Genomic DNA, 12597 nt, shown 5'->3' with positions numbered 1-12597 from the left:
CCCAGAGGTCTCCAGTTTCTCGGATGTTACTTCGATATCGCTGACAATCTTGAAGAACCTAGAGAAGACAGTGTGTGAAGAAAACTTAGGAGCACAAGAAAATTGGCCACATCAGAAATTCAGGACCTGTTTTCCAAAGGATATTATACTGATCCCTGTCTATTCTTCTATAAAAGGTCAACCAGGCTTAATTAATTTATTTTTATTTTTTACAAGATTTATAGAACAATAAAAAAAATCTAAGCAGTTTACATGAAATAGAATATTCATTAAAAATAGCAAAACAGACTTTTAAAAAGTAGATTAAATAACATTATCAAAATACAGGTAAAAATAAACAGATTTTGAAAATGAATGTGCATGATGTTACATGTCTGAGTACGCTAAACAAAAGCAAAAAGGTTTTAGCAGGCATTGGAAACACTACAGCAAAGGCACCTGCCTAATACCTACAGGCAACCGATAGGGTTAGAGAGATGTGGAACAGGAATTAGACTGTATCATACAACCCAGAGGATGGAAAACTGCTTTAGGGACCACAAAGAATGTTTCTTTAGGTTTGAAACTGAGATTGACCCAGCAAAAATTAATGTTTCATGTATACAAAACTCTACAAGGCCTTTGTAAGAAGGCAACACCTCATACAGATAGATGTTGGAGGTATAATGCAGAAAAGGTCTAATTGAGGCACATGATATGGACTTCTCCAATGATCTAGTCTTCAGCATCTGAAGTTGTTGTCTGTATCAATTTAGTGCTGGCAACATTCTTGATATTTGCAGATGCATGTACTTTTAAATTATATTCCCATAGTACAGGGACTAACAGCAGAAAAGAGGATTTTGCGAGCCTTTATGGACTTATATACTTTGAGCTTGAAGGATAAACACCCACTGTATTATGCATTGGTCTGGCTGAATCTGAACATGGTTCCTAAAAGCACCCACCTCATGTGGAATCTTGTTTGGACATCTGGAGGGCTGATCTCAACATATACACTTAACTAACATATACACTTAACAAGCTTAAGGGCAGTGACAGGTCATAATAATTGACAGAGGTTGCAAAATCCAGCTTTTCTTGTCACACCATCAAGCTATTGGGGTGAATAATTTCTGGACATAGTTTCTGTTGTTTTCTCAATCACAGTGTACACACTGTCCCACCTAGAATGTCAGCTACGTGTACAGTTTAAAGTATATTGCCTCTTCTCTTCCGTCAAAGGTCTTTTTCACACTGGCTGAATGGAAGGAGGCCAGCAAACTTACATTTGGATGCCCATCGCGGAGGACTTTGTGGAGAACGTGGCAAAACTTCCAGCTGAGGATGGCGCTGCTGGGCAAAGGGAGACCAATTGCGTATGACCAAAAAGTAAATGCTCCTTTCTCATGATGAGTCCCCAGAATAATTCCTTCATAGGAGTCAAGGGCAGTTTGAAATTCAAGGTGTTTAAGGGGGCAGGGAGGAAGGACAACGAAACATGGCCAGCCTCCAAAGAGATTTTCCCATCACCAACAATGGAAAAACAGCCCCAGAAGCACTTAGAAACATTTAAGTGTTGAAGGAAAGGCAGGGTATAAATGTAATAAATATGTAATATTTATCTTAATTTCTACCACAGCTTTTGAGTCACTGCTCTGAACATCACCAAATCAATGAAGGATTGTCTTCTAAATAAAAAAACATCATAAGTAATCCTGTATTCTGTATTCACCAAAATTTGATAGAAATATGTTTGTTTTCAACAGTTTTTATGGATTTGATTTTTAGCATTGCTGAGTTTTCCTCTTGTGATACACTCTTTGGTTTACCTCATCTTCTGATATGTAAGTGGAAAAAATTCACAGCAAATGGCACCCAGAACATGAGGCATTACATATTACAGAGGAAGAGGAGGAAATGAGACACTGGTCTGTCATTTTTGGAAGTTACTCTGTAAACCACCAGATAGTATATTCGTTACTGAATGTGTACTTTATTAAATGTCTACTTTAATAAATTTGTACTTAAGTGTACTTTACGAAATTTAATACTTTATTAAATTAGTGTTATTATTAAATAGCACTGATAACAAATTTAACTTAAGGAAGCCAAGCGAACAAGTGATGTGGTCGGAAAAAAGGATACTGCGGGCATGTTTCTCTTTGACTGGTGCTTCCAGAGTGTTGATTGCTTTGCTGATGCTCATAGCCTGGGAAGGGGAGAGAAAGCCAGTATTAAGAATAGCACTGATGTTTACATTTCTAGCAAATACAATGATAAGTTATATGGAATCTAATTATCAACTAGTAACAATGACAATAACACTATGACTAAGTGCACAATCCCACAGGATTCCTACATTTAAAATAAAATGCATAAATGGCTTTTTGGTGACAGTACTCACTGGTACAGAGTCCTGGCACCTTTCATCAGCTGCGCATGGCAGCCATTTTGTGCTAGTACACAAGCCTCTTATCAATATATAAGTACCGGGAGCTCATTTTTTACCACAAAAAGCACTGAATATATCAAAATTGTCAGTAAGCCACCCCAATAAATCAGGGGTGGGAAACGTAAGGTGTTTCTTGACTCCAATCCCTGTCAGCTCCAGCCAGGATAGCCAATATGCAAGGATGATGGAAGAGGTAGTCCAACAACATCAGAAATGAATTTTATGGCGATACTGTCACAACTAGACAGGTAGGGATGACCAATCTTCCAGTGAGGCTTATCTGCTGTTACTGATCATCTATCTGAGGCATGCCCAAGAATGTTCTGAGGAACCCCAGAGTTCCCCAAAAGAGAGTGTGAAGCCCACTGAGCTTGATGATCACACCACACTCCAAGATCCTGTTTCCAGCACTAGGCAGCCACTTATTGTACTTCTGTGAGCCCCTGAGCAAGGTTTGGAGACAAAAAGGTCCTTCTCCAGCTCTTGGATGACAAATTGCCTTTCAACTGTAGCCCGCTGATGAAAGAGAACACCCATACACACTATTTTCTGCTCTTCACTCTCACACTGTACGAATCTTAGTTTCTCATGTCAATGTTTCGATGTGTGAATTTTGAATCAAAATACTTATCCTGGCTGAACTGGAAAATCAGGCAGCAGGTATGTTTGTGAATTTAACCCAAGGAAATACAAGAACAGATGGAGCTTTTTGATAAGACTTGGGGTGGGGGGAGGCAGCACCATTCAGAATAATTAAGCATGAATTCAATGGTCCTGTGCTCAAAATATTCCCATTTCTGAATTAGAAGAAAAAATACACCCAAGCATATTTGCCATTCTGTCATAATGGTTAGCATGTTGGGATTGGACCCAAATTCAAATCTTAGCTCCATCACAAATCTTGATTTAAGTGACGTTATAGCCACTCACTCTCCTTCTAAATTAATCCCACAGGGTTGCTGCAAGAAAAATAAAATGAGATATTCCCACATACATTGGTTATATCTCCCTGGGGGAAAGGGCAGGATACACGACACACAAAAATAATTCTTCACACTGCAAAGGTTAACATAGGACTTTTAAAAATCTTATTCCGGTAAATTACATCCAAGGAAAATACCTCAGAGCAGAATAAATGTAACTCTTCCCTCTATTTTTTTAAAAAATAGCTTTCTAGGCTTCATGCTTGCAGAGAAAACTGTAATGCTCAAAGTATACATGGACACAGAATCAAGGAGATGCCTTGACTCTCAAAGGGTTGCAGTCTATATGAAAACATTTGCATTTACAAGAATGAAAGCTGGCATCTACTCCTGGGTACTAGTCAAAATGGCCGAGTGCCACCCCCAGCCTAAGGCCTTTTGCGGGGAAAGGCAGGCAAGGGCTCCTGAGCTCATGTCCTGCTTGGCCACAGTAGAAAATGGGGTGCTGGGCTCTAGATGAGCCTTTACGTCTGATCCAGGAGGTCTCCTTCTGTATTCTATTGCTGAGCAACACCAGAACATCTCTTTTTTAAAAAAAAACAACTCTACTACAGTGGTGCCTCGCAAGACGAAAAGAATCCGTTCTGTGATTCTCTTCATCTAGCAGGTTTTTCGTCTTGCGAAGCAAGCCCATTGAAGGATTAGTGGATTAGCGCTATTAGCGCTATTAGCGGCTTTTAGCGGCTTATCTGCTGATCGGATCAGCTGATAAGCGGCTTAGCGGCTTAGAAAAAGGGGGGGAGGGAAAAAACCCACAGGAACTCGCAAGAGATTTTCGTCTTGTGAAGCAAGCCCATAGATTCGTTTTGCGAAGCACCTCCAAAACGGAAAACTCTTTTGTCTAGCGAGTTTTCCGTCTTGCGAGGCATTCGTCTTGCGGGGCACCACTGTAGTCTCAAAACCACACACTTGGTGACAAGATTTGTGGCCGCAATTCAGGAAACATTTCTAACAAAGATCTGTGTGCCAAAAATAATCTTTCAAGCTGGTCTCATGGGGTGCATCCCCCACCAAGACAGAATTACCACCCGAGCCATGTTCATCAGGGCAGATTTTTACCTAACCAGTCATTAAAGCATCTTCAGAATCCCCCTGCCTCTGGGAGTGGGGTGGGGATAAAAAACTGAACGGCAGAGGAAGCTATGTTCTCACAGCAAAATGAGAACATTTTGCTTCACATCTCTGGTTCTACAAATGCTAGAAACTTTGGTTAAATGAAAGCAGAGGATTTTGAGATTATGTTCATCTGACATGTGGGACTGCTGTCCCCTCCCCATTCTCTCACACAGACAGACAAAATGTCTCACTCCATTCTAAGCACCACTGCAAGTGACATTTATCTATGAAAACACTGAGATAAATTGAGATCAACCACAGGTACCCTTTCTTTCTATCCCTTCAGGTATTAACAGGGTGACAATGAGCCAGGAAGCCTTTTCTGGGCTGGCACCCTCTGCCTAAGGAACTCCCTGCCCTGAGAGTCATATGGCTCTATCACTGCTTGAGTTTAGACCAAGAGAAGGTGACTGCCCCAACATCATCCAGCAAGATACCTGGCTGGGTGAGGATTTAAACCCAGATTTCTATGGACCACGTCCATCCTGCATCAGGATATTTTTCCTATTAAGCTCTTTTAAAAAATAATAATATGCAGAATCCTACCATAAGGACAGGACTCTCACAATATTGTTGCAAAAAGTCGAAGCAGCTGCAGCAGCCATCTTAAAACATTCATGAACCAAGAACAAGACGGGAGTAACTGATACTAGAATATCCTCCCCAGGGTCACTGTAACCTTAAAATTCAGTGTCAACAGTAAGACTACAGGAAAGACTAAAATGTTTGCAGTGGTGGTGTTAGCTTCTAAAAAGGATGCTAAGTAACGATGGGCCATGAAAGAGGTTTATAGAATTTATGCATGCTTTGGGTGGAGAGCATAGCTGTCAACGTTTTCCTTTTTTAAGGGAAATTCCCTTACAGTGGTACCTCGCAAGACGAATGCCTCGCAAGACAAAAAACTCGCTAGACAAAAGGTTTTTCCGTTTGCGATTTGCCTCGCAAGACGAATTTCCCTATGGGCTTGCTTCGCAAGACGAAAACGTCTTGCGACTTTGTTAAACCGTTAAAACCGTGCTTCGCAAGACGAAAAATTCGCTAGACGGCAAAACTTGCGGAACGAATTAATTTCGTCTTGCGAGGCACCACTGTATTCCGAATAGGATTCCTTGCAAGAAAAGGGAAAAGTTGACAGCTATGGTGGAGAGAATTTATTCTTCTTCTCTCTCATTACACTACAACTTGAGGTCATCCAAATAAGCTGAATGGCATGAGATTCGGGGCAGCCATCTTCACACAGCATGTGATTAATTTACAGAATTTGCTGTTGGCACACATCCTGAGATATTTAAAAGGTGCAATTCAGCCATCAGATTTTGGATGAGCATTTATCTGAAAGCTCTCCAAAAATGATTGCCTTCTGTGGACGTTTCTCCGTCACTGGCAGGACTAGGCAGAGGGGCTCCCTTTCAATCGCTCCAGGCCTGACCTCGTTTCATACAGAAGTCCATTGTCGCACCAATTCATTTAGATTCCAAGAACTAGCCCTGCAGCTGAACTGTATAAATGAATGAAGATGTCTCTTTGGAGAGCTATATATGACTAATTGTCCTGTATTCTTAACCTGCAACATTTCCACAGGTCAGTAGCAAAAAAAAGCATTATATATCCATTCCTGACAGAGTCATCTTAGATACGCTCTTACACATTGTTAGTGCAAACTGCCATTTGTTGCTCTGGTTGTCAAAGCAGAGCGAGGGAGAGTGAATTCTTGGCTTGGCTTGACATAAACTTCTGTCATGGCGCTCATTATTAATATCTTGACTATTAAGTAGAGTTAGAACAAGGTTTGTGGGGAAACTTCTGGAACACTCTGTTTCCACATTCAGAGGGAATTTGAATTCTTAGAAGTTTTACATACAATTATTTCCTTGCCAGATTGATATTTCAACATTATTTATTGCCTCATGGATCAATAAGGGTGAATGCCAATATTCACCCTTTCGTACATTCAATAAATGTGAGAGGGGAGTTGTGGCAGCACCCCAACCGCCATGGGCCACCTCTCTGCACTCATCTTTACATGACTGCAGGGTTCTCTCCACAGGATCAGAAACCCTGGAAAAGTAGGTTCCCCAATTGTGTGGCGAAAGCTCCGCATTACACTCCTTCTCACGGGAATCCTGTTCATACCAGGCATGGGGAACCAGAAGCAACTATGGCCCCCGAAGTATCTTTATCTGGCCCCTTGGACTCTTCCCCCCCTTCTCTGGCCATGCCTCTTACCAGCCCTGCTTCACACCCTCCCTGACTGTTTGTGCCTGCCTGGAATGTGTCCTTGCACAACAGGAATGTCTCTTGCTTGCTTGAATGGATGGAGGACCAAGGGCGTGGGGGTCCTGACTGAACAAAAGGCAAAATTCACACCTGCAGCTCTGCTCACTTTTGCCTCTGCCCCACCCACCGCTGGCATGTGGCCCCTCAGAAGGTTCTCTAGAAGGGAATGTGGCCCTCAGGTGGAAAAAAGTCCCCCACTTTCTATATATACCATCAAAATGAACATGTGGGGGGGGGCGGTAGGGATTGCTGCTGTGATCCTGTTGCAGACCCAGATGTGTTCACCGAGTGTAAGAATGGGGCAATGGGTGTAACATCCCAGCAGAGCCAGTGCCTCAGCTGGGCCAGGATCCCTCCTTCCACCATCTTGGGCCTAGAAAGGGCCAGCTACTTTGCTTAGGGAAATTTAGCCACTGCTTATTTGTTTTATAAGGTGCGCCTCTAGGTTTCAGGTAGCAAATATGTAGAAAGCATAGCAAAACCTTGAACAATACTTGGAAAAATTGAGCATTTGTTTTCAAAACATATCATGCTTCCTTAATAATAAATAAAAATGCAAATAAATAATAATAATAATAATAATAATAATAATAATAATAATAATAATAATAAACTCAGAAGAAAATCAAAGGCAGGTAACACTGTAAAAACAAGAAGCAATTCATAAGCCAAACTGCTGGTATAAAAATAAAGACAAACAATGGTTACAGCCATCTGAATTAAAACATCAACATACCAGAAATATTAAATCAATAAACTGGAATCTCCTCAAAGATTTGTGCAAGAGCGAGAAGGTAGAGATTAATCTGACCATGTTAAATGAGAGTGTTTTAACTTTTTTTAAAAAGTGTTATGCAAATTGAAGATAGGTTAGTCTCAGCCAACACAATGAAAAACCGAAACAGTATTTACACAGCCTATGATAAAAACCGCCCACAAGGGCAACTCCCCACCTACAGATTTAGGGCAAAGTTGTGACGGTTAATTTAAGCAAGCTCCTTCCGCCTTTGATCTCTGGCACCTTCTCATTAAGCTGTCATTTTACCAGGAACTCGATTTCAGAATCCAAAGTATTTCCTCAGCTAACCACTCCTCTAAAACGTCACCACCGCATCCTGTGACAGAGTTTTACCTAAGCAAGGTGGGCCTAGCACACATAAAACTCCCTCTCTCTCATTTCTATGTGATATTAAATTCTTAACAAGGCACTCTGCTAAGAAATTACGCTTTAAAGAGGCTAGCAAGGTTGTCAGCCTTGTGCAACTCAAAGCAGTTGGCGCAACCTCTTAAGGAGGGTCAACTTCATTGGGCCCTTTAAAAAATAATAACAACAATACAGTAACAAAATTTAATAGGGCACGGTAACCTTCTGCCAGACTCAAGGGCTCATCCACACTTCCACAGGTCCCATGAGTGGTTTTCTGCTTGTCCCCTTCTCTCTAGGCACGGGTCCAAGTGGTTTTCCCGTGGTTTTCTGATTGAGAGGGCAAGTGGAAGTCTGGATGAGCCCTCAAACACTGGCAGAGAAGCCTGCTGGTCTACCAACAACCATCCCAACCCAGCCAAGTCTAGAAGAAGCAAGCAATGGGTGCCAGTCCCTTGAAGATTGCACACTGGGTTGAAGTATCACACCTGTGTGTTATGGTGCAGACATGGTGCCCACTCTTCAAGCAGCTGAACAATATTTTAAAAATATTGTTCCAGTTGCTCTGAACCATGGGTGGAGAACCTTTTTGGCATGGAAAGCCAAGTTATTATCTGACCCCACCCCGCACAGGTAAACTCTGACAGGTGGGTGAGATGACCCACCTGTCAATCACCTGGCATCATTAAGCTGCCAGATGATCGCAAGGCAGGTTATCCTGCCCACCTATCGAAGTCCCTTAGTTGGGTCTTTCCAAGCAGAGCACTGGGCACAGGGCTAGCAAAACTGCTTTCTTCAGGGATCAGCTACATAATGAAGTTCCCCATGCAGAACTGGGTCATGCAGGCAACCCAGTAGGGTTAGCTCGCTGCCCATCAGCCAATAAATAAAACATTAATTCTGCTGTGGTTGAGTTTCTTCTGCTCCTCTCTTTCAAAATTGTATGTTCATATTCTTTCATATTCTGTTATACTGATTATAAATTGGGTTTGTTTGTTTTTAAAATATCATCCACCCTGGACTTTGTGGTGAAGAACATGTAAGAAATACCTGAAATAAATAAAATTTAGATCCATTTATTTTTGGAGCTTTTTATAATGTTGGGTTTTTTCATTTTAATACTTGGTGAGCCACTCTGGGAATGGTCGCACTCTGGGAAAGGTAGGATATAAATCTTTAAAATAAATAAAATAAAACAGGGATAACACTGCTGATAGGATAGGGCAGCTGTAAATGTTTGCAAAGCACTTTGAAGAGCTAGAGAGTTCTGTAAAAATGCTAATTTTTTAATGAATTTTCAGTATCAAGTTGAGTTCTCATACATAGACTTCCCAGTTCACCCAGACAGAACACCTGACCTTCACTCCTTTTCAGCAATATATGTAAATATGTCACTCACTGATACTAGCACATTCCCAGAGCCAGTGAAATTGGGTGGCTGAAGGAGATGACCCAAGATGATGTTAATTAGCATGCACCACCCACAGAAACCGAAATTATAGAACACTGAAATTCAATCCAGGACAAATCTACCACAGACCATTATCATTAGCCACTTTCCTCAGAAATGTGACCCAAAGCAACGTACACAACGTAAAGCACATAAACCAGCTGCAACAAACCAATAAAACTTTAACCATCTATACAAGCTACAGCAACTAACAAGAACCCCGAAATTCAGGGTTAGTTTACCCCTGTTGCAATTCAGCCATAAAACTTACTGGGGGACTTTGGGCTAGTCATGGTCTCTCAAGTCTAACCTACCTCACAAGGCTGTCATGAGGATAAAAATGGAGAGTGCACATATCTTAAGAGAAAAGTAGGATATACTGGTAAATGTAGTAATAACAGGTAACTATCATAGTCTGCCTTCATAAAGATTCTGGAAACATCAAGATGGCCGACATCTGGACACAGAAGTTCTGGATTCAACTAATATTTGGAACTCTTTTAACAGCATATACTGTGTGTGGAAGAGTGACCTGGTTAATTTTGGGGGAGGAACCACACAGCTCATTTCTAGGACACATGCAGTGACAACCCTGCCCTGTGGAACTCCCTGCCAGTAGAGGTTCAATAGGAACTGTCCCTGCCTTCTTTCAGATGCCTTCTGAAAACTGCACTGTTTAGACAGGCCTTCACAATGTGAATTTTTCTTTAAATCAAGCAGTATCTATTGATATTTTTATGTTTTATATTTACCGTACTTTATTGTATTTTATATACGTATTGTAAGCCATCTTGTAATACAGAATTTTAGGAAAGAGAGAATTGTAAATTTTCAAATAATAAGTACGTACTTCAATCAATCTCTTGGTTACAGTCAATTATCAGTGTTAAAAATAAATACTGTATATAAGTATCATGCTTGGCACTGGAGAAAGCAAATGCTAATTTATTATTATTTTTTTAAAAGCCCACTAAAAATCTATATAAAATAGGAAGCAAAGCATCCTATGCATTTCAGCTTTGTCATTCTGTTAGGAACCCCTCAGTACCTTCACAAACCTACAATTGGCCGTGCTCTGCATTTTGATCCAAGCTGCAAATAAACAGAGTCAGTTATAGGGTGCACAAATGCAAGAATAGATAGCCTTGGAAAAATAAGAACTGCCTACACCTGTGATATTTTCCACCTCGGAGTAATATGTACTAGATTTGTTGCCTAGTGTTGAATATCTTAAGTGGCAGCTGCTGAACCACACGGCAGCAGGTGATGTAACGCAAGGCAGGGGAAGTAGATGGCCAGAAAGCACAGGGCGGGTCTGAACAGCCCTCCCTCTTAAGGGATCTAGCAGCATGCTTGCCATTCCACCACTTGCAAACCTATAGACCTATATATTGGGAGGGTACTCAGGTCAATCCTCAGCATTTCCCTTGCCCCTCTACTGCATCAGATGGTGAGCCACAACACAGACCCTCCAAGTGTCCCTATTTCCCAGGGATGCCCCTGATTTAGAGAAGCCGCCCCAGATTCTGATTTGATGGACCAGTGGGCAAAAGGCAGTTTTCTCTGCTCCTGTGCATCTATGCTCCAGAAACACAGCTGCATTGCCTGCCCTCCAGAGCACTTGACTCTGCCTGTTCATAGAAGGCAAGGCCATAAGCTAAGGCTTACTGTGCAGAAATGAATTGCACCCACTTCATTCTTCCCTGCTTGTGTTGGGACAAAACCAACCACAATCCCTGGCCTTGTGTTCCCTTGAAATCAGGGATTGCGGTTTGTTTTACTCCCCCAAAAACAGTATCTATAGTCGAGGGTTGTTCTTGACTTACCATCTGCAGTTCGTCTGAGAACAAGCAAACAGGTTCAAGGTTCTTGTAGCGATATACATCTTGTGGCACATTCTTCCAGCAAAGGAGGCAAACCCTGTTTTTGACTTTTAGGTGCTCTTGAAGACCTTTTTACGCCAACAGGTCTTTGTAGCCATTTCATTTTTCATTTTTTAAATTAGCTAGTCACTTTATGGTCTGTATTGTTTTTAATGGTGTTTTATGTTTTAATGTTGCACACCACTCTACTTTATGGTATGGCAGTACAAAAATACTTTTATAAATACAGTGGTACTTCGGGTTAAGTACCGTATTTTTTGCACCATAACACTCACTTTTTTCCTCCTAGAAGGTAAGGGGAAATGTCTGTGCGTGTTATGGAGGGAATGCCTATGGGTGGCATGCCTACGGATTTTCCTCCTCTAAAAACTACGTGCGTGTTATGGTTGGGTGCGTGTTATAGAGCGAAAAATACGGTACTTAATTCGTTCCGGAGGTCCGTTCTTAACCTGAAACTGTTCTTAAGCTGAAGCACCACTTTAGCTAACGGAGCCTCCCACGGCTGCCACACCAATGCGATGTGTACAGAAGTGCATACAGTGGTGCCTCGCAAGACGAAATTAATGCGTTCCGCAAGTTTTTTCTTCTTGCGATTTTTTCGTCTTGCGAAGCACGGTTTCCCATAGGAATGCATTGAAAATCAATTAATGCGTTCCTATGGAAACCGCTTGCCAGGCTGGCGGTGCGGAGAAGGGCTTTTCTCCCCACCGCAAGCCTTCAGGACAGGTACGGGAACAGAGGGGAAGGGGCGCAGCGCTTCTCCTCTGTTCCCGGGGCTTGCGGTGGGAGGAGGGTTTTTCCTCCCCACCGCCAACATTCAGAACAGCATTCAGAACAGTTTTTATGGAGCAGTCAAGTAATTTCGGTGTCCCCGAAGGGGGCAATGACAATAAAGATATTATTATTATTATTATTATTATTATTATTATTATTATTATTATTATATTGGGGAAATTTGCTCTGCAAAAATTTTAGGAGAAATTCACCCTACAATTGTGGCAAATTGATGTGGAAATGTGGAGAACTGAACTTAAGTGAGAGAAGCCAAAATAGACAGATTTGCCCTTCCTAGCAGGCATCATCATGGCTTGTTTCCTCCCAGCACAAGTGCAGAAAAGACGCCGTCCACTTTAGGTGTGTTCACAGCAAACCATTAATGTGTGAACTGGGTCATTAAGAAGGCAACACCTTAGGTATAGGCTGTGCAGACACACACCAGTAAACTTCCTCGCTGAGTGGGTAATTAAAAAAAACCAAAACACTCCCAGCACAGAGACTGGATATACTAATGTAGATGCTTCTGTGGAAGG

The 12597-nt window shown here is 41.7% G+C and overlaps 1 protein-coding gene and 1 long non-coding RNA gene across 2 annotated transcripts in view; both read right to left on the bottom strand.

The window, feature by feature from the left end:
* HIP1R (huntingtin interacting protein 1 related) overlaps positions 1-12597 on the bottom strand; it is a 65747-nt gene that overhangs the window by 39070 nt on the left and 14080 nt on the right. Inside the window, exons 2-4 of the mRNA XM_081175489.1 lie at positions 2128-2191; positions 1269-1411; positions 2-58 (exon numbers count right to left, since the gene is read on the bottom strand). Coding sequence (XP_081031615.1) covers positions 2-58; positions 1269-1411; positions 2128-2191 — 264 coding nt within the window. The remainder of the gene's footprint in view (position 1; positions 59-1268; positions 1412-2127; positions 2192-12597) is intronic.
* Positions 3741-5723, bottom strand: LOC308576299. Its single transcript, XR_014003176.1, has 3 exons — positions 5623-5723; positions 4306-5390; positions 3741-3962 (listed from the first exon to the last, which is right to left on the bottom strand). It is a non-coding gene; the product is annotated as an uncharacterized lncRNA (long non-coding RNA).

The sequence above is a fragment of the Podarcis bocagei genome (genome assembly GCF_964188305.1).
Source record: "Podarcis bocagei genome assembly, chromosome: 16".
In the NCBI taxonomy this organism is placed as follows: domain Eukaryota; kingdom Metazoa; phylum Chordata; class Lepidosauria; order Squamata; family Lacertidae; genus Podarcis; species Podarcis bocagei.
This window is presented reverse-complemented; position numbering and strand designations above follow the sequence as displayed.